We start from the raw sequence: 24945 nt of genomic DNA on the forward strand, positions 1-24945 counted from the left end.
ATATATCACAGCACATATCACGTAAAAAGTTATAATAAAGCGAATACAAATGTTATTTATTACATTAATGACAAAATGTCTGATACAGCGGAAGCGAAGTACAAATACGATAAAAACTCTTCGAAGCTGAGCAGGGTGCCACAGGGACGTTGACTGGGAGACGAAATGCCTAGAAGTCCTCGTAGTCCTGGTAGCGCTGAGCGAACTCCCTCGCGTCAGCAGGAACTGAGCAGCAGTAGAGTGTCCCCAAGGGGAAAAAGAGTAGAGTAGGCAAGAGTGAGTACACAACTTGTACTCAACAAGTATAACACAAACTATGAGGCTCTAGGTTGGCTGACTCACTGCATTAGCTTTTAAGTCTTGGCAAAATTTTATTTAAGCTATTTACTACAAGTTGATGAATTACCATAAACCCAGTTACATAGTAATTAATCAAAATTAAATCAGGTTATTGCTGAGTACCAAACCGAAACCACCAAGGTAACCCCGAGAGGCACCGCCCTCGTCGGAAGGAGATAACCCCACTAATCAAAAGGAGGATCTGGGCCGCTCATGACTGTGAGCACGGCTAGTATACCAGTTTTACACTCTGCAGAGGTTGCACATCTTTACCCACAAGTCGTGAGCTACGCTAGTTGTTCATCACACTTCCTTACGTGAGATGACTAGCAAACTCACTACGAGGCCGTTACAAAGGACACGTTGGTAAGGTGTAACCGCTAAGGATTCAGGCAATGCAACGATGGTACCCACCTCGAGGGGTACGCAGACCAAGCCTCGTAGCCTGGGCACCATTGAAGCTCGACTCCCCTCTTGCCCCGTCGGTAAGTTACTCCCGAACCAAAATGACCTAATTAGTAAGCCAAGACCGTCCCATTCCAGTCTTGTGGTAGCGCTGTTGTCCCAGGTAGTCGCTCTATGAACCGGTCCTTATGGAGAGTGGCCAACCAGGCAGTAAGCACCATGCTGGCCCCCTAAACCATGTTTCTAACAAAACCAATTTTTAACGAGACGTGAGCCACTCAAGCCACACAGAGGGTCACTCTCACAATTAAGTTGCATATACCATTAATAAAATTAATTAAAAAGGACCAAGTGTGTTATAGCGCGGCACCTAGCACAACTAACCAAAATGCAACCCAAGGTAAATATATAAAGGATAAATGTGGCTAGGAAATCCTTATAGGCATATAGTATTAAAATGCAATATGAAAATGTAATTAAAAGTGATAGGTTGTTCATGTTATACTTGCCTTCCTCGTACTGCTCCTGCTGCTGCTCAAACTGGTCGGAAGACGGCTGCTCCGGGTACTGGTACTGGGGCTCCTCAACTGGATCAGCGTCTACTCACGAACACATGGCCAAAACAATGCACAACAATAAGCATTCAAGCAAACACTAACAAAAACTAAGAAACGGTACATCAATACATGAAAACAGCAAACAAAACTAAGCTAGAACTATTCTACGCGCTACAACGATCGCGTGGACATAAAGAACGCCTAAAACGGAGCTAAAACGCAAAATCTAGGCCAAAAACAAATTCCAGGGACCTATTTGTAAGAAAACTGGAGTTCCAGGGGGTTTCTGGGTAAAACCGAGGACTAAAACGTAATTAAACATTAAATCTGGGGTCTAATGCGCAAAAGGACAGGGGCTGGACGGTGGGTTCAAAATTTAAAAAGCTCAGGGGTTAAAATGTTAAAAACTGGGCTTATCTGAGAATATTTTTGAACTGGACCGGAGCTCGGGTTGATTTCTAGGAAACTGGGGGGCTCTTTAGCAAAAAGACCACAGCGAACCGGTATGTTTTGATATCGGCCATTGGATCGCGATCGAGTGGTTTGGATCTAAATGGGGGGTGATCTAATCTTGACCACGGGTTCTGGATCGGACGGCTCAAGAGGGTTTGAGGGCGGGGCGGCGGCGGAATGTGCCGGCGGCGTGCTCCCGCGGCGGGGGATCACCGGCGTAAGCCGAATCCGGCGTTCCCAGGCTCGATTTGGCACACGCCTTGGTCTAGGATGGACTACGCGCCATGCGTAGTCCACCTGGGGCTTTTGCGGGCCTCGGGAAGGTCTGTACGGTGGTTTCGTCGGTGATGGCGGCTCGGGGCGGTGAAGTTCGCCGGCGTAGGGTGTTCTAGGGATTTAGGTAGTCTATGGAGCCTAGATTCTAGCGCAACAGAACGGGCAGGAGACTCTTGTGCTCACCAAGCTCAAAAAACGAAGGGAGGACCGGTGGGGCGCTCCTCCGGTCTCCGAAGTCCCACTGGTCGACGCGGGGTGTTGCTGTGAAGCGGAACAAAGGGTCAATGCGGGCTGAATCACGCCGGCGGCATGGAATTGCCCGGATTAGAGCTCACCTGCGGCGGCGGTGTCGGGTGGAATTCGGGCGCTTGCGGGGCCGAGATCGAGAAGGGTTGGCCCGGGTAGACTCCTGGCGTCGAGATGGAGCTGCTACGATGCTCGGCGGTAGCTCGGAGGCGGTGGTGCGGCCAGTCCGAGACGGCGCAGAGGACCCTGCGCGGCGGAGCTAGGTGGGCGCGGTGGAGCTAGGGTTTGCGACGGAGGAATGGGAGGAGGAGGGGGCACGGGGCTCCTATTTGTAGGGCGGCTGGTTGCCTTGGCGTGCGCGCCCGAGATTGGAAAGCCGGCGAGATTGCGGCCGGGGATCTCGGGGGGATGGGCGTTAGCTGTTGCCCGGCGCGATTGCGGTGGAGAAGACGGGGCCGACAAGCGGGCCCCGCTGGTCAGCTGGTGAAGCGCGCGCGGCGCGGGGCGATGCGGGCTGAGTGGGGAGAGCGGGTTGGGCCGGTGGCGCGCGAGCGCAGTGAAGCGGGGGCGTGCGCTGGGCGAGTAGGCCCGTGCGGGGAGGGGGGAAAAGGCTGGGCCGCGCTGGGCCGTGCGGGAAGGAAAGAAGGGGGAGATGGCCTGGGCCATGCGGGGGCTTGGGCTGGGCCGGTTTGGGCTGAAGGGCTGGTTTCTGAGTTGGGTCTGGTTTCTTCTTTTGGTTTTTCTTTCTTTTTCTCTCTTTCTAATTCTAATTCAAACTCAAGCTAAAAGAATTCAAATAAATTTGAATTCAAACTCTAACCCAAACAACAAAAGAAAAGATGCTCCAGCATGAATGCAACAACAAAGTTAAACCTATGATAAAATTTTAATTACTTGAGGAACAAAAATTGGATTAAATGCCATACTAAACACAATAAACCTTAGAAATTTAAATAAAGCCAATTAAATTTATTAATAAAAGCTGAAATTTAAATTAGGGTGTTACAACGATGCTCTTTGATGGATGTGGAACACCAACTTGTTTTTCCGCTTGGCAAGCACTACACACACGATCTTTCTTAAAGGAAATATTTGTTAGTCCTAGGATGTGATCCCCCTTTAGAAGCTTGTTGAGATTTCTCATCCCAACGTGAGCTAGTCGGCGATGCCATAACCAACCCAAGCTAGACTTTGCCACCAAACATGTGTCAAGTTGAGCTTTCTCTTGTGAAAAGTCCACAAGATATAGCTTTCCCTTGAGCACACCCTTGAAAACAACGGAGTCATCGCTTCTTCTAATGACGGACATACCCTCATTAGTAAAAAGACAATTGAAGCCCGAGTCACAAAGTTGTGAAATGGACAACAAATTATACCCAAGTGTATCAACTAAAAGAACCTTTGAGAGATTAAATTGTGAGTTTAAGATAATGTTACCGGTTCCAAGCACTTTTCCTCTTTCATTACCGGCAAATGTGATATAGTGATCACCACTTGACTTTGTCAAAGATTCAAACAAACTCCTTTCTCCGGTCATATGATTTGTACATCCACTATCGATCACCCAAGTTGATCCACCGGAGGAGTATCCCTACAAAACAAAGTTACTCTTCTCTTTTAGGTACCCAACAATACTTGGGTCCTTGAATGTTAGTCACAAGCACCTTGGGCACCCACACACAACTCTTTACTTTAGTGTTAAATGTGCGGGGACCAACAAATTTAGCAACCACTTTACCACGGTGGTTCCTAGTTAACACAAAATCTGCATAAAAGGATATATGTGAAGACGGTTCTTGTGTTTGTGACTTGCTTGATGTCTTGAACTTGTCTTGCTTTGATGAGGATGCAACAATCTTGGCACCCTCATCACATGTTGTTCCTCTCTTGATGAACTTAACATGACTTGATGCTTGATTCTTATTTTCTCCCTTGCTAATGGGAGTGGTCATGTTTACAATACCCCTATTTGCTCCCAATGCGGCGGTCTTGTTGTTCTTGACATATGGGATGGATTGTGGAATGCCTTGCTCATTCTTCCCAAGGCCTTTGTCTTTCTCAAATCCAAACTTTCTCATGTACCTTGAGCCAATTCCCTTGGTATGCTTCTCAAACTCACCTACCCTTGAATCGGGATTTGTTTTGGATGATTGCTCATTTGGAGATATTTCTTCTTGCAACAATTGAGTGAGCCTACTAATTTTCTTCTTCATGGCATTCATCTCAACATGGTTAGTAGCACAAGTTTGAATATCAATATTATAACAACGTGCACAACCATTACTTGTTGATGGAATGGATGAACTAGATTTCTCACTAGCTTTTGAATTGCTCTCTAGAGTAGTGTTATGCTCAACCTCAAGTGCCTTGTGAATGGCTTGTAAGCTTGTAAATCTCTCTTGAAGTTTCACATTTTCACTTCTCAAGTTAGCATTTGTGTCCTCTACCAAGGAGTATTTCTTGGTTAAGTCATTCACTTTTTCTTTTTCACTAGTGAGCAACTCTCTTACCTCAAGAAGAATATTATCATTGGTCTTGAGAGAGTCCTTAATCCTCTTGTTCTCCTTCCTTTCATAGGCAAGGTCCTTGTCAAGAGTTTTAGTGGTTTCTCTCTCAAGCCTAAGCAACTCCTCTTGAGATTCAAGAGTTTCTTCTAACTCATCCACTTTTATCATTAGTTTCATTATTTTAGTTGCACTCTTTTTACCATATTGGCTAATTAAACTAGCAACTTTATCTTTCTCATCTAATTCATCATCCGATGAGTTTGGAGAGTTTACCTTCACATTCTTGGCCATAAGACATATGATTGGATCTTGATCCTCATCATCGGTGAGATCTTCAAATAATTTAGTGGAATGATGAGAAGAAGCCTTGAATGCCATGGTGGCAACATCTTCATTTTCGGATTCACTTTCTTCTTGAGAATCCCATTCTTTACCAAGGTGAGCTTCACCGGCTTGTTTCTTGTATCTTGGTCTTTCTTTTTTGGAAGAGCCTTCTTTGTCATCTTTGTTCTTTTTCTTCTCTTCCGGACAATCCACAATGAAATGTCCAAGTTTCTTGCATCCAAAACAAGGCTTGTTGGATCTTCTTCTTTGTTCATACTTGCCCTTGTTCTTGTCATAGTTCCGGAAGTTGCCTTTTCTAAAGACTCTTCTAAAGTTCTTGATAAACAAAGCCATTTGCTCATCATCCTCTTTATGGCTAGATTCTTCATTCTTGGATGATTGATTTGCTTTCTCTTTGCCCTTGGAGCTTGCTTGCAATGCTATGCCATTATTCTTTGCCGCTTGCTCTTGAAGCTCGGCCAAATCTTGATTTATCTTAACTCTTCTAAGTTGATCATGATGAGCTTCAATTCTTCCAAGAACATTTTCGGCGGTGAAGTGCTTGAATCCACATTCGGCTCTTATCAAGCTAGGTAAAGTGACATCCCTAGCCATGTATACGGTCAAGAACTTATCCACAATCTCACGATCACCCCATTTGTCACCACCAAGTGACTTTATTTGATTGGTGATCTTTTTCATCCGGTTGTACATTTCTTTGACACTCTCATCCTTCTTCATAGAGAAAAGACTTAGTTCATCATCCAAAGTCTTTATTCTTGATTCACGAACTTTCCTTGAGCCTTGATGGTTGACTTGGAGAGTATCCCAAGCATCTTTGGCGGTTGGTGCATCCTCTATCTTGTCAAACTCTTCCGGACTCACAGATGTGTGGAGGATTTTCAAGGCTTGGAAGTTTCTTTGTAGCACATATTGTTGCACTGGTGTTGGAGTTTCATCTTCATCTGGAATTTCACATCCAACTTCTACAACTTTCCATAATTCTTTGTGAATTGCATTCAAGTATCCAAACATCTTGGTTTTCCATTGATTGTATCCGGTTCCATCAAAGAATGGAGGTTTTCCCATATGAATAGATGCACCATGGTCACTAGGAAGTTGGAATGTATAATCATGAGGCACACGGTTATACTCAAATTTCTTCTTGTCTCTTGATGACTCACTCTTGCTAGAATTGCGAAACGATCTTTGCTTGTGGTCGGAATCCGAGTCATCACTTGAGTCAATCACAATCTTGGAGCTAGCTTTCTTTTTCTTTTTGCTCTTTAATTTTTGCTCCTTCTTCCATGCCTTCCATTCTCTATATGACATCTCGTCATCACTTGATTCCGAGTTGCCATCATTCTTTTTGTTTTTCTTGTTCTTGCCTTTTGAGCCGCTTGAGCCGCTTGACTCATCTTGCTTTTCATCTTCAGGTTTACCATCACCATTCTTGTTCTTATCCTTGTCATTCTCACCCGTCAGATCAACAGGACTTTTGGGAGAGTGTTCCCCCGACATCTTTCTTTGTTCTCCAAGCGGTTAAGCTCAAACACGGAGATCCTCGCTCTGATACCAATTGAAAGGAACTTAAGATGCCTAAGGGGGGTGAATAGGCAATCTGTAGCTAAAATAACACTTAAAAACTGTCAGTCACAGAGTCAGCCCGGAAACTCCGGGTTTTGTGTTCGGAGTATCCGGAGCTCTTGCCCAGAGACTCCGGGTATGAAATTGTTGAATGTAAACAACTAGAATCTGAAAGGGAAAAGTAGATCGAGCAAAAATACAAGTACCAGGGGTTCCTATAAGTGAAGAATCACAAGTTGGTTCGCGCTAGAAACTTGTAAATGAGTAGATTAAGCTCAAACCCTAGAAAAGTATTCTCACGAGCAAATATAAATGAAACCAAGTAAATGATGCAAGAGAGACAGAGATTTGTTTCCCGAAGTTCACACCCAAGGTGCTACATCTCTGTTGAGGAAGGATTCAAGAGATGGTACTCAAGAACCCCTTAACTCCTCTCCCAAGGGCGAGATCACCTCTTTAGCCCAAGGTCACTTACTATGAATTCCTCGGCGAGGAATGAAGCTTACAAACTTCTTGAGTTGCTCACAATCGCGGTTGAGCAATCACAAGCACGCCTAGCCGTCTAGGAGCACAAGGCTCCAAGAGTAACAAACTTGAAATCCGCGGGCTTAACCAAAACCAAGTGCTCAAGAGATGGGAATGAAGCTCATTAGCACGAATCCTTGCTCTTGCTTGACTCTCACTCAAATCTCCCGAAGGAATCACTCAAGAATGAAGAAAGGGGAGTATGAGAGCTCTCTTCTTGCTAGGGTGTGTGTTCAGTTCGAAGTTTTGGCAAGAGAGTGTTGGCTGAAGGGGTATGGAGGGGTATTTATACCGCTCCATCTGAAAAATAGCTGTTGGGGTCAGGGTTACCCGGAGACTCCGGGCTAGCTGAATTTCATACTCTGAACAAGGCATCCGGAGACTCTGGGCAACAGGGTCCGGAGTATCCGGCCCTATACCCGGAGTATCCGCGTTTAGCAGGACGAACACTCAGGATTGGCACTTTTGAGTGGTGTCTGTGGCTCACACTTGTTTTTCTAGGTTCTCTTGAGCACTAGTTCTATATCGAAACCTTTGAACCAAGTCCCTCTTGATAGTACAGCATTCCTATACTCAAATTTCAAATATAAAACTAATTTCTTGAGTATGCTTGAGCACCGGCTTTTCATTCCTTTTTCGAGGGATCATGTATCGAGAATTGATTTACCTGTTCAACCTCATCACCTGCACACATGCTCAATTACACAATTAAATATACATGTGTTTTGTCATTTATCACCAAAACCCACTTAGGAGCCTAGATCACTTTCAGAGCCCCTCCTCGCGCCGCGTGATCTAGTGCGTTCGTGTGTTGACCGGAAAAGTCGTCAACACCTGTCAAGTCTGAACTGTCAATTGTCTTTTTTATTTTGTCTAGTGTAAAATGAATATGTCATCTCTTTTATTGCTGTTAAGTGTGAATTGAAATGGTCTTTTTTTTTAATTCAAGAGTGAACTCAAACTGTGGCGGCATGTAATCAAGTGTGAAATGGTGCCTGCATATATTTATTTGAGAATTGAAATGGTGCCTGCATGAATTCTAGTGTGAACTGAAATGGTGACTTCCCGTAGGATCTGAAGTAGTGGCCACGTACGTGTCCACCGTGAAGCAAAAGGGCCATTTGCCTATAAATAATTGCCTAATGATGAAGTATTGCAATACCTCTCCTCCATTTTCTAGCCAATGTCGCCTGGTGATGATTCTAGCCTAGGCGATGGTGATTCTGCTCCCCCTGATGGTGATCAAGCTCTCTCTGGTGAAGATCATCCCCTGGGTGCTGAGATGAACAATCACTGACCAGTCAGGATCATCCCTTGGGCGCTGATGAACCACCACTGACCAGTGAAGATCATCCCCTGGGCGCTGATGAACCACCTTTGGAACCTGAAGACATGGAGGTACGACCATTATTCTGGTTATATAACCAGCACTTGTATGACCATTGTTCTTGCCGTTGTATAAAAAATCTGGTTATATTACTGAACTACGAAGTACTAGTACATGGGTGAAAATTTACATTGTTTGTGCTGAATTGTTTTTTTATAAATGATACAAATATACACACTTGATGATTTTCTTGCCCATTATTCTGGTTATATAGGCCGCGCATGAAAATTTTGAAGCTAATCTTGAAGAAATCGATCCTGCAGAAGTATACACACTTGATGATTTTCTTGCCAAGGATGGAAAAATGGAAGCATTTCGAAGAAAGATTGCCGAAAAATTGAAGGCCAATATTGAAAGAGCTTCTTCAAAACCACCTCATCGTCGCCAGCGGCAAAGTAGACCACGGAGGTACATACCTAGAAATCGAGAAGCAGGTCATGATGATCTTGTTAGTTTGTTGCCAACTATTTTTTAGTAAATATACCAACGAGATGTTCTGTAGAAGGTTTCGAATGAATAAGATTTTGTTCCTTCGAATTGTTGATACCCTCCGTGATTGGGATATTTTTTTTTACCCAAAGAGTGGATGCAACTAGTCGAGATGGCCACTCACCTCTTCAAAGGTGCACTGCAGCTATTCCAATGCTAGGATATGGCACACCAGCTGGCACACTTGATGAAGTATTGAAGATTGCAGTGCACTCTTTGGAATGTTTAGGAAAATTTACCGTAGGGGTAATTGAATGTTTTGGTGGCGACTACCTCCGTCCTTCGAAAAGTGATGAACTAGAAAAATTTTACAACAGAATGAGTCCCATGGCTTTTCAGGCATGATAGGAAGTATTGATTATATGCATTGGGCGTGGAAGAATTATTCAAAAGGTTGGGCTGGCATGTTTACTCGTGGTGATAAAGGAAAACCTACTATGATCCTTGAAGCAGCAGCATCTCGCGACCTTCGTATATGGCATGCTTTTTTCGGATTTGCAGGGGCTCATAATGATATCAATGTGTTAAACAAGTCACCATTGTTCATTCATGCGATAAAAAGGAGAAGCCCCCCAAGTGAATTATACTGCAAATGAAATACAATATAACACGAGGTACTATCTCGCCGATGGAATATATCCTAAGTGGGCAGTCTTTGTAAAGATAATATTCAAGACTCAAACGGAGAAACATAAATTATATGTGCAACGTCAAGAAGGGGCTAGGAAGGATGTCGAGTGCGCATTTGGCATTTTGCAATCCCATTTTGATATTTTCAACCATCCAGCACGATTATGGAAAAGGGATGAAGTTATTAATATAATGCAAGCTTGCGTCATCCTTCATAATATGATAGTCGAAGTGAAAAGGAGTTGGTTAGAATTTCATTGGATTTGAATGAGAATTTGAGTGCAACTATTGTCTTGCCACCAGAAGTGAGTACAAATAACAACCCTAATCCATATTTTGTGGAGGTGCTTAATAGGAACTCGGATATTTTAGGATTCTCGAGCAAAGGAGGACAGAGGCACGCACCACGAAAATCCTTAAATGTACGGTCCACGGTCCGGTTCCTACCAACCGCCACTACCTTCTACAGGTTACAGCCGCCTTGCGCTGTTGCCCCGCCGCCTTTCGATCGCCTTCTCATTCGCATCCCATCCCTTCCTCTCCAAGCCTCGCGCTCCGATGGCGAGTTTTCCACCCGCCGACGGCGGAGCAGACCCGCCCACCGACGACGATCCTGTAGGTTCTCCACTTACGCCGCCATCCCGACCGCTTCCTTCACGCGGCGCCGCCTTGCCACGAGTGACTCGCAAACCACGTGCTTTCGCCCCCGCGGCCCACCAAAACCCTAGCTCCCGGGCCCGATCCTCTCCAATCTCCCCAGCTTCATGCCTTGGACGGTCTCAATCCTTCTCGATTTGCCTGGACGACGGCGACCTCACCTCGTTGTTTGTGCCGCTCCCCAGAGCTTTGACTGCTATCATGCGATCGGCAAGGTATATTCGAACAATCCTCCGATGGGTGAAATAATTCTTCTACCGACGAAATCTTCGATAAGGATCCGATCTAAGTTTAGTGATCTAGCCTGCTAGTAATCGTTTAGTAGCTCGTTCTGTACGTGTGACATTTGTCTTCCTCTTTCTACACATGCTAAGAGCTTGTTGGTTACCTGCATATAGCACTATTATGTGTTGTTATGTTGGTTGGAATATCACATAAGAAGAGAAAATGTTGGTATTGAAGAACGAGGAGTGGATGTGGAGGGGCAAATCTGCTTAATTTTAGGGATTAGGGACTGTTACCTTCTTCGTTTCATGATACTATGGGTTTTAGAACCTGGCTTGTTTTATTGATTTGAAAATTTTATGAGTGGTATAATCGGATCTGTAGTCATTTCAGTATTGCAAATGTTTATTTTAATTCCAACTCTGCAGCTAGAACTTATTGTGGTAAAGCATAGGCAGAGAATTTGAGTTATACTGATCACAGCGTTTATGTTGTCGGTGTGCTTGTGGTGGTTGCCTGGATTGTTTACCCGTGTCCTATGATAACGCTGATAAGTGCAGTGTGTTCTGTTATCGACAATAGTTAGAAATGTAGCAGGGGCAAATGGGAGAAGTATGGCTTGGGAGATTGACTGGAAAGATTTTGGCAGGAACACAACCTAATCCCTCTTTTCCGAGGCCTTCACACAAGCATCCGAAGAAGTTGTCTTTTTAATTTCTTGCTGAGTCCAGAGTTTGGTAATAGCTGCTATTAGGAATGACAAAGGGATAAGTCCTTATGTGCCACTGGAAAGTGCTCAACATCCTTCATGTGCCACTGGTAAAGTTCTTCTCTCCTGTGGTACTAATCGGAATTTTCTTCTTTATGCCAATGCCATTATAACAGGGTTGACAGCAATAGCATACAGGGGATGAAGCATTCAGCTTTTTATCCCCTACATGCCATTGGAAATATCAATGTTATAATGGCAGTGGCATACATGAGAAGGAAATTTTGAAGGAATGGCACATAAGCAACAAGTAATTCTCTAGTGACAATTGAGGATTTCAAACTTTTCCAGTGGCGCACAAAGAATTATCTCTAGTTAATGGGGTTAGTTGAGAGAATTAGTGGTTTGTAGAATGAAGAGGGCAAGTGGGAAGGTAAAGTTATTCCTGTTTTATCTGATCCTTACAAAGTACCTTGGCATATAGGGGTGTGTACATTGACGAGCCCCTTCCTTCCAAATTCTCTAATTCTATTTGTACCACTCGTTCTTGGTTCAACCAAACATTTTTTTTTAACAAATGCACGTAAGAAGTCTTCTTTTTCCTAAATACCTGAACTGCTCTAACTAATCTAGTCCGTGCACCTCCTGGAAATCTGATCACAGCAATTGTGTCTGATCAGTCTTTACTCAACAGTACAACAAGAGTGCAACCGAAATGGCATGTATTTAGTGCTTGGAAGTCGTTCTGATAAGCTGTTGGTGTCAAGACAAGTATGGGTGAATTGCGCAAAGAACTGCACATCTTTTTGGTTAAATTAGAACATAATTGATTGTGTTTCAGCAGTCTGTTGGTGCTTGTAAGAAAGTGATGATAATATGCATTGATTTGCGGACTAGCTATTAGCACCGCTGTTCTAGAAATCATGGGTGAATGGTGCAAATTATTATACGACTTTTATGGTGTTCATAACTAAACATTCACAGTTTGATCCTACACTTCTTTGTGGCTGTAATGCGCGTATTTCTGGTTACATTTTACTGCTTTGGTTCATATTTACTACCGTGTCTCTCCAGCTGACATCATTTTTACATTTTTTTTCTTGGCTTACAGTCAGGGGATGGTCTACTGTATCTGTTTCCATGGAGAAATTCCTGAGTTCAAGAGCAGCACATCATGGCGTGCTGTTATGCAGAACCTTCTAAAGACTTTCATATCTGCCATCTTGTTTGAGGCAACTGGGTCAAGCTCACTTCATCTGTCAAGATCTTTCAGCCATGAACCTTTCTTCAGTGTCACAGTTGCCAGTAGAGGGTATGTTTGTGTACAGCAGTTTCAGGGGCTGAAAACCTTGGTGGCTGTCACTTCTGAGATCAAAAGCAGGATGTCTTGGAGTCATGCTTTATGGGAACTTGTGCAGCCGCTTATCTACAGTGATGCAGCTTTGGGTACAGGCTACGTTGGGGTGTCGAGGGAGCATCTGATATATGTTGATGGCAGATATTGCTTCGTTTGGATGATACCAACTGGTGAGACTATGGTGATATTTTCTGTACACTGGTTGTTTATTCCATTCCCTCCAATTAACTCAAGTATCGTCCATGCCAGTTTAACTGCTTTAGTTGGGATGTTGACATTTTATGGCAATGGTCTGTGGTGTGCTCACACTTGGATAGGAGAGCCGCCTGACTGGGCAGGACTTCCTGAGGGCCTCCTGCAGTGCATATTTCCCCTCATATTTTGCTTTAGGAGCTTAACCGCTGCATCTCACTGCTGCCGCTCCTGGCGCAGTGTTGTCTCCACTCTTCCCCGCCCTTTTTTGCTCCACCCTAATCTTGCACCAAGAACAAAGAAGATATGGCACATTGTTGCCCCCACCAGAGTTGTCCGCAAAGGTGAACTGCAGGAGTACCGCATTGTCACCACACCTGTGCTTCATACACAGTACAAGTTGATTGGGGGCTCAGATGGTCAATTGATCTTTTTCAACAACTCTGAGTGTTACATTCAAAACATACACACTGGCTCAACTATAACATTATCAGTTCCAACGTGCTGCACTGATATTTATTATGGTGTGATGTCTGCACAAGCTGAGTCTGCTGAACAATACATCATTCTTGTTGGTGACTCTGTGCTTTTGAGGAAGAATGGTGCTGAAGGATGGGTTATGAGATCCCTTAGACGTAGCAATATTGGAAGAATTGTTGATATCGTTGTTACTGAATGTAGTGCGTTTATGATGGATGCTGGAAAGATGTTATACACTCTGAGTGCCAACTTAGATGTGGATCTTGTACCTGTTTCAGGCCCACCAAGAGTACCCAACCACAGGGCGCGATTTGGAGTACCATTTGGAAACTTTCTCAGAAAGCAAAAAGCTGTTATTGAAAGGAATTGGCTGTTGGAATCACATGGGAGGATAATATGCATTCGTTATGTTCAGACGAAAGACTGGATGGCTGGATTTTTTGCCTTTTGTCTTGATGATGATCCCGCTATGGATGATTTCTATGAGAGTAATGTTGCCCATCGATTGGGCCTTTCTAGAAAGCAAGGTTGCAATACCTGGAAAGAAATAGACGGTCTTGGTGACTGTTGTGTATTCCTCAACATGGTATCTGGTGTTGCATCATTTATCTCTGACACTCCACCTAGATGGGGCCTTACTGCTGGAAAAATATACATGGGGGATCGGGATACGTTACCTTGGAAGTCTTTTAGTTATGGATGGGTCCAATACACCACTGATGACACAATGCCTTTGAATGCTGAATGGCCCTCCCCACTTTTTTTGAATTCAGGTATTTTTCTAAGCTTTGATATTAAGCTTCCCTTCTCTAATACCAGATACACTCACAGGACTTCTTTTCAGGATACTCACTACCAAGAGATGAGGCTGGTGCTACGAATGTTGCTGATTTGTGGAGTGAAGAGAAGGTTAGCTTGAGATCTGAGTGTTAAAATGACCTTTGAGTTTTTCTTAATGTCCCTACATTTCTTTCGATCTGTATCTCTTTCACTGTCTGTCTTTTCATATATGCAGTCCCTTACGTAAGGCAAGCTTATTATGTTTGTACATTGTACTATGTTCATGTCCTTCATTTGGAGCTGGTCTTGTTAGTGTCTACCCAGGATGCTGTCATGTAATTCTCCCCTCTCAAGTACCTTTGAGAGGGGGCGGGGTTAATTGTGGAGTCTAGTATTTGAATCCTTACAACTATTTAAGGCGACATGGTTGATATTGTTTTGAGACACAAATGAAGGAATTATTATGTGGTTTGTGTCTTTCTACGGACCTGTTTGAAAAATAGATACGCCAGGCATCTTACTAGAACTGAAGCATTTGGCGTCTTCTTTGTTTGCAGACTTTATCTGGATGTGTCGTTATTTCAATATTATAAGGAGAAGTTCTGAAAAAAGCAATATAACATCTAGTATTTGCTTTGTTTAATGAAACCAGTTAGCAAACTAGATAAGAAAGAAAAATGTTTGCATGGTTAAATGGGCAACACAAGTTGTTGCTGGCAACTTTACAGTATTGGTCTTGGTATCCTGGTAATTAAAGTTTCCATCTAGTGTTCCTGTAGTTGTACCTAGGTTATAGAATCTTCTCTGACCACACTCCACTTTTAGATACGAGATAAATTGGGAGCATGTCAAAGGCTTTCTCTGAGTTTGTCTTAAAAAAAGCTTGGTCTGTGTGTCTGAAAGCCAAATTTTATACAGATAAGTGGCAGCATATGTGTGAACTTAGGAAACACTCGAGTTCTTGGGCTACTATCTAAATTCTGCGGCCAAAAGGGAAATATGTTTGTAGAGGTACTTGATAAGATGAATGTGTTGTAACGTGGACATTACTTGATTGAATGCAAAGATCATTTGATTTGGAAGAAATATACTGCTAGTTGAAGATCCATGTCTGAAGGATGTTATTGAAATGTGGAAGGACGTGGCACCCCTTATAATTAAAATCTTTATTCAGGTTCATTATGATAATAAAACTTGTTAGGCATTAATTACATGAGATGGGGTGGAGTGATGATAGCAAATGTAGTTTATGTGAGGAGAATAAAAATTATTTTGTCATTTATGTTTTCCTGTCCTGTTTATTTTTATTGTAGTAGTAGGTTGATGGAAATGGGGTTCTGCACACAATCCCATGTAGTTTCGGGGACTTGATATTTGGGGACAATTTAATCCTGAGTTGCATTAACATAATCTTATGTGGCTTTTGATGACCTTTATGTGTGCTATGTTAGTCCCTTGTAGCTAGGCAACCTTATTCTTTTTGCACTTGGTATTATGTTCACATCCTCCATTTCGAACTGATCTTATTTGCAGCTGTTCAGAATTCTGCTGTATAGTTTTCCATTTTCAGGCAGAGGCTTATAGTTTAGTTTTGTTTGGAAACAAAATTCAAGGAATTATTTTTCGGCTGGTGTATATGGGACCTGTTTGAAGTGTAGATAGACAGGCGCCTTACTAGAATTGAAGCAATTGGTATCTTCTTTGGATGCAAGCTTTGTTTGCATGTCTCGTGATTTGAATCTGATAAAAACTTCTGAATAAAGAAATATAATTGTAGCCTTGCCTTGTTGAATGAAAGCATTTTACAAAATGAGCTGGTATAGATAAAAAGAACTGTGGCAAGATTTTTTTTGTTAAATGGGAAACATAATAAGAAAAGTAAACTAGAAATCTGTTTCTTAAGAGGGCATGGAATCTGTGTGTAGAATAAAAGTACTGATCATGTATGGATTTCCCATCCTGTTGCTTTTTAAGGTTGTAATAGATTGATGGAAATGGGTTAGTGCTAAGGACTCTTGTAGTTTGCAGCGTTGGATATCTGGTGTTGCATTTAATAACCCCAAGTTATGTTCATAGAGTTTGTTATGTGACTTATGCATTTGGCATTAATTAAGCATGGGGTGCTAACACGTCTTTGAAAAAGGAGCACGTAATGCATTTGCATCAGCTTGTGTTGCCCCTCGGTACACTATCTGATGAGCTAATTCATCTGCAGGAAGACAATTCTGGAACTGGATTGCGGGATGGGTCGTCTGGTAGCAGTAGCGCTGGCAGTCGCTATTGTTAATGACAGCAGGCTGAGACTCAAGAGGGTTGCCAATAATTTTTTATCATGTAATTGGTAAAAGAATGTGGCTGAAAATGAAATGCAATTTTCCTATAACACTTTCTTACATCCTGGTGCCTTTTTGCATTATATCCCATGGATGTTCTTGCTAAACAGGCTAAACTCTTTTAGGGTGTGTGCCATTGTGTCGGAAACCAGTACATTCTAAATATTCCGCTTTCTGGGTTGTAAAATGCAGGTTTTGTTTTTTATTTCTTTTTTAGCAAGGACAGTTGCATATTTTCTTCCCTCGTCCGCTCAAAAATTTGAAGCTGTGCATCTACGGCAAAGTTGGAAATGGCAATTTGCCTCACTTGATTCTGGATGCCTATTTTATTTATTTATATGTATTGTCATGACTCATGAGTCGGGGTAGAAGGTGTGGAAATGGATTCGTTTGAGATTGGTCGGCTCGTCGAGGAACAACAATGCTGGCCGTAAAATAGAGCACGAGCAAATGACATGCCGGATGGACATCAGCCAACCACAACTGAACGACTCGGAGTCGAAGGGTTGAGCTTTTTGTACACATAGGCTAGGTGCGGGGGGAGTCTATTTGTTGCTTTAAGCGTCATCGCGGCATCCCATCGCAGAAGGGTGCGGCGGGGAAGATGAACAGCACCCCCGCCGCTCCCGGCTCCGGCGGCATCTCCACCGGCGCCCTCTGCTGTCGCCACGCTAACCGAGGTCGCCTCTGTGCCGCCTAGCTACCGCCGCGCTGCCTTCTCTTCGCCCCCGCCGCCGGCACCGCCCACCGGAGGTCCGGCCCCGCCCAGCTAGCGGCACTCCCGTGCCGCCTCGCCCTCCGCCGGCCAACCCACCTCCACCGCTGGGCCGCCGCCACCCCCGGCCCCCTCCTCTAGGTCTGGTGATCATGGAGCTCCACCCGACCCCGGCAACCCTGAACCCTAAAGATCCGCCGCCTCCACCGCCACCCCGGCCGGCGGCGACCTCGCCGCCGGCCGCTCCGCCCACCCACCACCCCTCCCGGCCACCCCTCTCCCTCCCTTAGCTCGCCGCCGCTGCTCCGCCTCCCCCTGTCGCGAGGTTGAAGATGAACAGCGCCTCCGCGACGCATCGCATCCCAGTCTCACGCGCGACAAATAGAATCCCCGCTAGACGGCCATTGTCCATTTGTCCTTGTCGTAACCACCACGCCTGCCCACCGGTCTCCACCGCTCCACCATGCTGCTCGCCCATCCGCTTCTCCACCAAGCCCCGCACCCTGGCGTTGGTGTGCCGCAGCAGCTCGTCCGATCGTACTGCTTATGACGCCCCCGTGGCTGCCAGTGATAGCTGGCGTCGATGATAGCCGGCGACGTGAGATCACACTCAACAGACGATTTGGTAGGGTGAGGCTCGGGCAAAGGACACCAGACCATCGAATTTATTCTGTAACAAAATTGTTCCAAAACTTCCAGGGTTATACTCCCCTGTCATGCTCACTGGTTGCCTGGATCCACACACACATACACGAGAGAGAGACTCGCTCTCCCACCCACGTGACACACACGTCTCCTTCCCATTGATTACACCTTCATCGTTGGCGCCCTTGACTTGGAGTGACCGTCGGTCATGACATCTTCCCTGTGGAGAATTTGCTTGTCCCCAAGCAAGCGTTTGAGGAAAATGCTGCTAGGCAACATAGAAATCTTCCCAGGTTGCCAATGTAGCAGGGAGTTTTGTCCACTTGATCATCACATGTGGAACAACATTGTTACCTTTCTTAACGAGACGGCGATTTAAGATAGCTTCAGGCACGACATCAGTCCCATCCAGGCTGATCACTGGAGTGAGACATGAAAAGTAGGATGAATCAAACTAGACGGAGGTAAATCCAGACGATAAGCAACATTCCCAATCTTCTGTAGAATTGTGAGGGCCATAATACTTCTTGGCGAGCTTGGGATATGGTCTGTTGATCAATGAAGACTGGGCATATGGTTGCAGTTTCAAAAACACCTTATCGCCCACCTGAAAGTGAACATCTATCCTCTGACAATGAGCAGTGACTTTCATTCGAGCTTGAGCTTCTGCCAAATGATCCTTCAACAGCTCGGTATGTAGTTGTTGATCAGCAATGAAATCGGCCACCACAAGAGCAGTGTCCGAAGAAACTAGTGCTGGAATGCCTAGAAACGGTTCATGGCCATACAGAGCTGTAAAAGGAGAGCACCCCAATGCAAAGTGATAAGTTGAATTGTACCAGAACTCCGCTTGTGTCGGCCACGATTTCCATATCTTCGGGGAATCACCCACGGTACACTATAAGTACATTTCGAGGCATTGATTTACACATTCAGTTTGGCCGTCTGTTTGCGGATGGTAAGTAGTACTGAACTCCAAGTTGACCCTAAACAATCTGAAGAACTCCTTCCACACATGGCTAGTAAGTAACTTATCCCGATCCGAGACCATTGACTTGGGTAAATTGTTCATCTTCTATAGTATTTAAGAGAACACAAGCCACCATGAGATTTGTATAGGGATGCTTTAAGGGAAGAAAGTGAGCATACTTCGTAAAGCGATCCACCACAACCAAAATCACGGTGTAGCCCTCTGACGTAGGCAGGCCCTCAATGAAGTCAAGAGGTATGCTCTGCCAAGCTCGCTCTAGTATGGGCAAGGGTTGGAGCAATCCTTGGGGTTGAGCATGCAGATGCTTTGCATGTTGACTGATCTGACATTGCCTGATAAAATTTTCCACATCTTACTTGAGGCCTTTCCAACAAAACAATTTTTTTATTCTATGGCAAGTAGCATGCTGACTAGAATGTCCTCCCACTGCACTGGGATGTAGTGCTGCAATGAGTTTAGTTTCCACGGAGGAATTACTACCCACCCAAATCTTACCCTTGCATCGGATCCCTACTTGTTGTAAACTCAAACCCTGCTCATTTGGACTATGTATAGACAACTAAGTCGATATTTCCTTAGCCTTTACTATCATCGGTCACATATGAATTCACTACAGTCTGTATCCAGTGAGGTTGGACTTGAGACACTGCATGAAGGGCCAATAAATTGCCCACTCTGGACTAAGCATCAGCAGCTAAATTATGCTTCCCCTTTCTGTACACCACTCAAAATTGCAAGGTGAAATTCCATGTAAGGCCCTAAAACAAATGACACTCCCTTCTATGGCCCTAGAAAATTGAAACTCCCTTCTCTAGCTCTCTTTTTATTTTTCTTCCCTTCCATGGTCCTACCATTGCATCCGTTAGAACTAATCTATTAGGGTTTCCAGTTTGATGCGAGGAGCAAAACTTTTGGACTGAAGTACCCCTTCCTTTGCGCATCAGAGTGTAGATTTTTCTCAGTTAGGTAGGCCAAACTTTTATGGTCTGTCTTGATCACAAACTCTTATCGCTGCAAGTATTGTCTCCATTTTTTTTCAACAGCCATAATAAGTGCCAAAAATTCTTTCTCATAAATAGACATGTGCTTGTGAGACTCTCCCAAAGCTTCACTCAGAAAAGCAATTGGTTGCCCCTTCTGCATAAGTACCGCTCCAATACCATCTGATGCATCAGTTTCAACCTCAAATGTTTTAATGAAATTTGGTAAAGCCAGGACTAGAGTGGTAGCCATAGCTTCCTTCAATGTGTCAAAAGCTTGTTGAGCTACAAGGGACCAATAGAACTATTTCTTTCGGAGGAATTGGGTGAGGGGTTTGGCAATCAGTCCATAATGTTTCACAAAATGCCTATAGTACATGTGAGACCTAGGAATCCCCTCAACTTAGTAATTGTTTGAGGAACTGGCCATGCTACCATATCAACTGTCTTACTGGGGTCTGTTGGCACTCCTGCTCATGAAATGATGTGACCCAGATAATCTAGTTGCAACTGAGCAAATGAACATTTATTAAGCTTCATATACAGGTGATGTTCCCTTGACTTGTCCAAGACCTACCTAAGATGGTCCAAATGAGCAGACAAAGAAGGTTGTAGATCAAAATATCATCCAAAAACACCATCACAAATTTTCTAAGAAATGGAGCTAACACTTTATTCATCAAACATTGGAATGTTGTTGGTGCATTGGTCAGCCCAAATGGCATGACTTTGAACTGATAGTGGCCCTAGTGAGTTTTAAATGATGTTTTGTACTCATCTTCTGGTTTCATCTTGACCTGGTGGTAACCTGACTTCATATCTAATTTAGTAAAGTACTGACTACTAGACAACTCTTCCAATATGTCTTTCCATAATAGGCATAGGAAACCTATTTTTGATGGTTAGCTCATTGAGCTTTCTATAGTCGACACAAAACCTCCTGCTGCCATCTTTCTTTTGCACAAGCAATACCGGTGAAAGGACTAGTACTAGGCACCATAAAGCCAGATTGTATCATCTCTCGAACCTGCTGCTCTATTTCATCTTTGTGATGTGGGGAATACCTGTATGGTCTAGAGTTAACAGGTACAACATCAGGAAGAAGAGGGATCAGTGTGGTCATACACTCGACTAGGCGATAATCCCTTGGGATCAGCAAAAACATCAGAATATTGTTGCAATAAGTCTATCACCTCATGAGGAATAGTCCTATCACATTCCACTGGCTGGTGGTGAACCATGACCAGTGCCCAAATATCATTCCCTTTCCAGCATTTGACCAATTGGTCTGCAGGTAATTCCTGGATTGTCGGCTTCTACGGTTGTACTCCTTGCAAGTTGCAACTTGACAAAATGACCATTATATTCAAACTCCATGGTTTTCTGAGCCCAGTAGCACTGCATGGGGCTCTGGGGTTTCAACCAATCATATCCTAAAATTCAATCAAAAGTGGAAAAATCCAACACTCTCATGTCTCCTTGAAGTGTATAACCATTACACCACCAAGTCATGTTAGGCACCCACTGATAAAAAAAATCAACGCCTCCCCATTAGGTAACTTGACCTGCTTGGGAGTAATAGGGACAGGCTGAATGCCCACTTTCTTCAGAAATGCAGAACTAACAAAACTGTGTTACTACCTGTATCCACCAGAGTCAACATGACTTGATTTTTTACTAGAGATTTAAGCTTCATTGCATCTCCCTGACAAAACTTAGAAGTCAAAGAATCTTCTAATTCCAATTGTGCCAACACTTCCTCAGATTGAGCATGAACCTGTGCTTTAGGTCGCTAAGTACAGACTGCAGCATGAGTTGGATCATATTTGTCACCACAATAATAGCACAAGTTGTTTGCCTTTCTATAATTAAGGGTCTGTCTTTCCTTCCAGAGAGAAGATTGCTGCCCCACAGTCTTACCCTCAGGCTTCTGAGAAGTGGTTTGGAATTTAAGATGAGTAGATGGTTTTGACCACTATTGTTTGCTTCTCTCCAACACCTGCTGGTGTCTCTTTGCTAGCAATATAGCCTCATCCATAGTCTTAGGAATGTGAGCCTATAACCCAGTGCTGATGTTCGATTTTAACCCCTTCACAAACTGAGATACAAAGAACAATCATCAAAGCCATCATTATCCATAGAAATCTCGAATTGGAGATTCTCAAAGGCGAGAGCATAATCTTCCACTGAAGTAGTATGTTTGAGCTCTAGGAACTCCTCCATAGCATCTCTATAGTCATTCACCCCAAATTTCTGCTCAACAGCTGCAATGAAAGTCTCCCAACTACCCGGACCATTCTTCTTTTTTACACGTGCAGCCACTTAGCAGCGTTATAGTCCATACTCAGAGATGCCACAATTGTCCTGAATGCCTCATCAATGTTACACAACTCAAAGTAATTCAAGCACTTAGACTTCCATATACGAGGATTAATGCCATCAAATGTGGAACAAGCCATCTTAGGCAAGACATGAAGATAACAATCAGAAGTATCAGAGACCCTATTGTACCTGCTGCCAGAAGGATGAGGACAAGAAGGATTACCGTATGGTTGATGTCTGGTGTGACGGAACCAAGGCCCTAATTTGTTGGTGAATGTCGGACTGGGTGGCTCAATTTCCCTGTCAAGTGCAGCTTGTTGATTCAGAGAGATCTAGGCCACTGCTTCTCACGTGATCTCGATTTGCTTGGCCAACATCTGCTGATTCCACAGCATTTGCTCGAGCACCTTGTTGCCCAAATCCATCTGAGCTTCCAAATGACGCTGATTAGCCCCCATCGAATCCACCCTAACGAACAGCAAATTGAAATTCTCATTGACATGATCCCATTGCTCCTTGTCATGTTGGTACATGTCCTCCATCTTGGATAGGAGAATCTGGGTCTGCACGGAAGGCTTAGGGTGGCACGATGGTGACTGCACCTCAGACAAGGAGACTCTGCTCGATTTGATGTAACCTCGCACAGGGAGGCTCAAGTAGCATCAATCCAAGATAAAGGAATACAACAATCGCACCTAATACCCACGAACAACGTCGAATCGCCCGCCACCGTGCCTGTGATGCAGAACCGATCGAATCACCTGTGGGTCAACCCAATACCAAATTACAGACCTAAGCAGCGTGAGAAACTATGTGGATGATGGCACCAGAGCGGCTAACCATTGGTTTGCGGTAGCCACCGCCGACTTGGAGTCGGTGGGCGGGGCATGGACGCCAAGATCGGGGGGATGATCGGTGGAGAAGACCTAGCTCGTCGTGGAGGCAGAGCAGGCCGGGGATGGAAACGCAGGCGATAAATTGAACAGCAGCGCGTCGAGGAAAGAGTGAATTTGATACCACTTGTAACGCCCCCGTGGCCGCCGGTGATCGCCGGCGACGTGAGATAATGCTCAAGAGAGGATTTGGTAGGGATGAGAATAGGGGTAGAGGACACCTGACCTCGATGAATCTGTTCGTAACAAAATTGTTCACTTCGTCCATTAGAAAACTTCCTAGGTTACACTCCCCCATCACGCTCACTGGTCGCCTGGACCCACACACACATGAGAGAGAGAGAGAGAGAGAGAGAGAGAGACTCGATCTCCCACTCACACAACACACACATCTCCTTCCCATCGATTACACCTTCGTGGCTGGCGCCCTTTGACTTGAAGTGACCGTCGGTCATGACACTAACCTGTCACCAAGCGGTGTAGAAGCTGGTCCTTCACCAGAGCCAGTCCCTCCCTACAAGCCAGCGCTTATAGCATCTTGGAGTCCATCATGCATAGACCACCGCGGAGGCTCTCAAGAATGTCCCCAATGAATCACATTCTACAGCTGACCAAAACCATGCCTAAATTCTTGGACATTGCTGCATCAACATTAAGTTTGAAGACCTAGCTCCTGAATGCACCAACAGCATGACTCAACTTGATTGATCAAATGCAGGTATAAACAAAACCGGAGATATTAGTGTACAATAACCTTTCTATAGAAGCACCAACCAGTGATCGATCAAAAATAGCAACTCATCGTTCCAACATACATAAACATGACCGGAATTGAAGTTTAAAGGATATAATCCAACAATGCTGGCAATATTGTTTCTGAAATAACAGATGGTCGCCTAAGACTTGGGGCACACATCCATGAGCTAATCAAACAAACGAAAACAGCAATTACTCTTGAACAAAGAAGCGATGCATGCAGCAGAATGGAGCAGCAGCTAGTATATCCGTGCAAGGCAGCCCGAGCTGTACATAATTGCAGATGCCTTATTGCCACTCCATTCGCTTTGCATGGCTAGGATCTGGGGAAATGAACAAAATGTGAGAACCACATATCAAGCCATAGTCACTTGAGATGTGCTGCGCTACTGAAATTCAATATGGGTTAACGAAGTTAACTGAAAAAAGTCTGAGTTTCATTTGCACAACTACTGAAACTCTGCATGACATTGTTAAGACTGAAATTCTGCATGACATTGATCGAGACTGAAACCCTGCATGGAGACAATATGACTCAGCAATGTTTAAGATGTTCAAGATCAAGACATACATCGCATGTGAATTATAGAGGAATGTACCCTCTCCTATTTTAAACTCAAAGATTTACATAAAAATGACAGTAGCAGTGGGGAATCAAATGTGCAGGTTCAGGGCCGGGGAAGAAGGGCAGCACACAGGCAGCCGATTCAGAAACATTCAGGATCTCATGCAAGCCCTGCAAGCCGCATGCAAGCTTCGATTTGGAGCAGGGACACAAGCACGCATGCAAGAATGAGGTGAAGGAGGGTCGATCTCATCATTTCCCGCGCCCGGGGGTTGATCTCATCCTTTCCCGCTCTTCTTCCCCTTTTCGGCCGAGCTTTCTTCTCCAGCCAAATTCGTCGCCGTCGCTCAACCTCCCTCCAATTCCTCACATCACCAGTATCAAAACTACATATATATGCGATCCATTTGATCCATTCCTGAGCATGGGCGTAGAGAAGGACATGAATGAAATGAGTATGCACCAGGAGATCGACCTAACCTGTGATCTTGCCGCAGCTGCCGCGGCGCTGCCTCGCGGGGGCGTGCTGTCCCTCCTTCTACCGATGCGGCCGCGTCGCCTGGCAATGCTATCCCGCTGCCCATCGCCCTGGCAGTCTCGCAGATGCCGCGGCGCTCGAC

The 24945-nt window shown here is 44.5% G+C and overlaps 1 protein-coding gene and 1 pseudogene across 1 annotated transcript; one reads left to right on the forward strand and one right to left on the reverse strand.

Moving 5' to 3' along the window:
• Positions 1–24945, reverse strand: part of LOC120674781 — a 176265-nt pseudogene that overhangs the window by 127428 nt on the left and 23892 nt on the right.
• On the forward strand, positions 10175–16755 carry LOC120674125. The gene is made up of 4 exons (XM_039955247.1): positions 10175–10597; positions 12428–14118; positions 14190–14254; positions 16341–16755. Exons 1-4 carry the CDS (start codon positions 10284–10286, stop codon positions 16410–16412), a joined length of 2142 nt encoding a protein of 713 aa, XP_039811181.1. The 5' UTR covers positions 10175–10283; the 3' UTR covers positions 16413–16755.

The sequence above is a fragment of the Panicum virgatum genome, chromosome 5N, assembly GCF_016808335.1.
Source record: "Panicum virgatum strain AP13 chromosome 5N, P.virgatum_v5, whole genome shotgun sequence".
NCBI classification, from domain to species: domain Eukaryota; kingdom Viridiplantae; phylum Streptophyta; class Magnoliopsida; order Poales; family Poaceae; genus Panicum; species Panicum virgatum.

What these genes read in the sequence shown, in the direction of transcription:
- LOC120674125 (XM_039955247.1), top strand. Translation starts at nt 10,284, where the DNA reads ATGGCGAGTTTTCCACCCGCCGACGGCGGAGCAGACCCGCCCACCGAC. An exon ending in GCTATCATGCGATCGGCAAG is followed by an intron (nt 10,598 to 12,427) that starts GTATATTCGAAC and finishes CTTGGCTTACAG; the next exon opens with TCAGGGGATGGTCTACTGTA. An exon ending in CCCACTTTTTTTGAATTCAG is followed by an intron (nt 14,119 to 14,189) that starts GTATTTTTCTAA and finishes ACTTCTTTTCAG; the next exon opens with GATACTCACTACCAAGAGAT.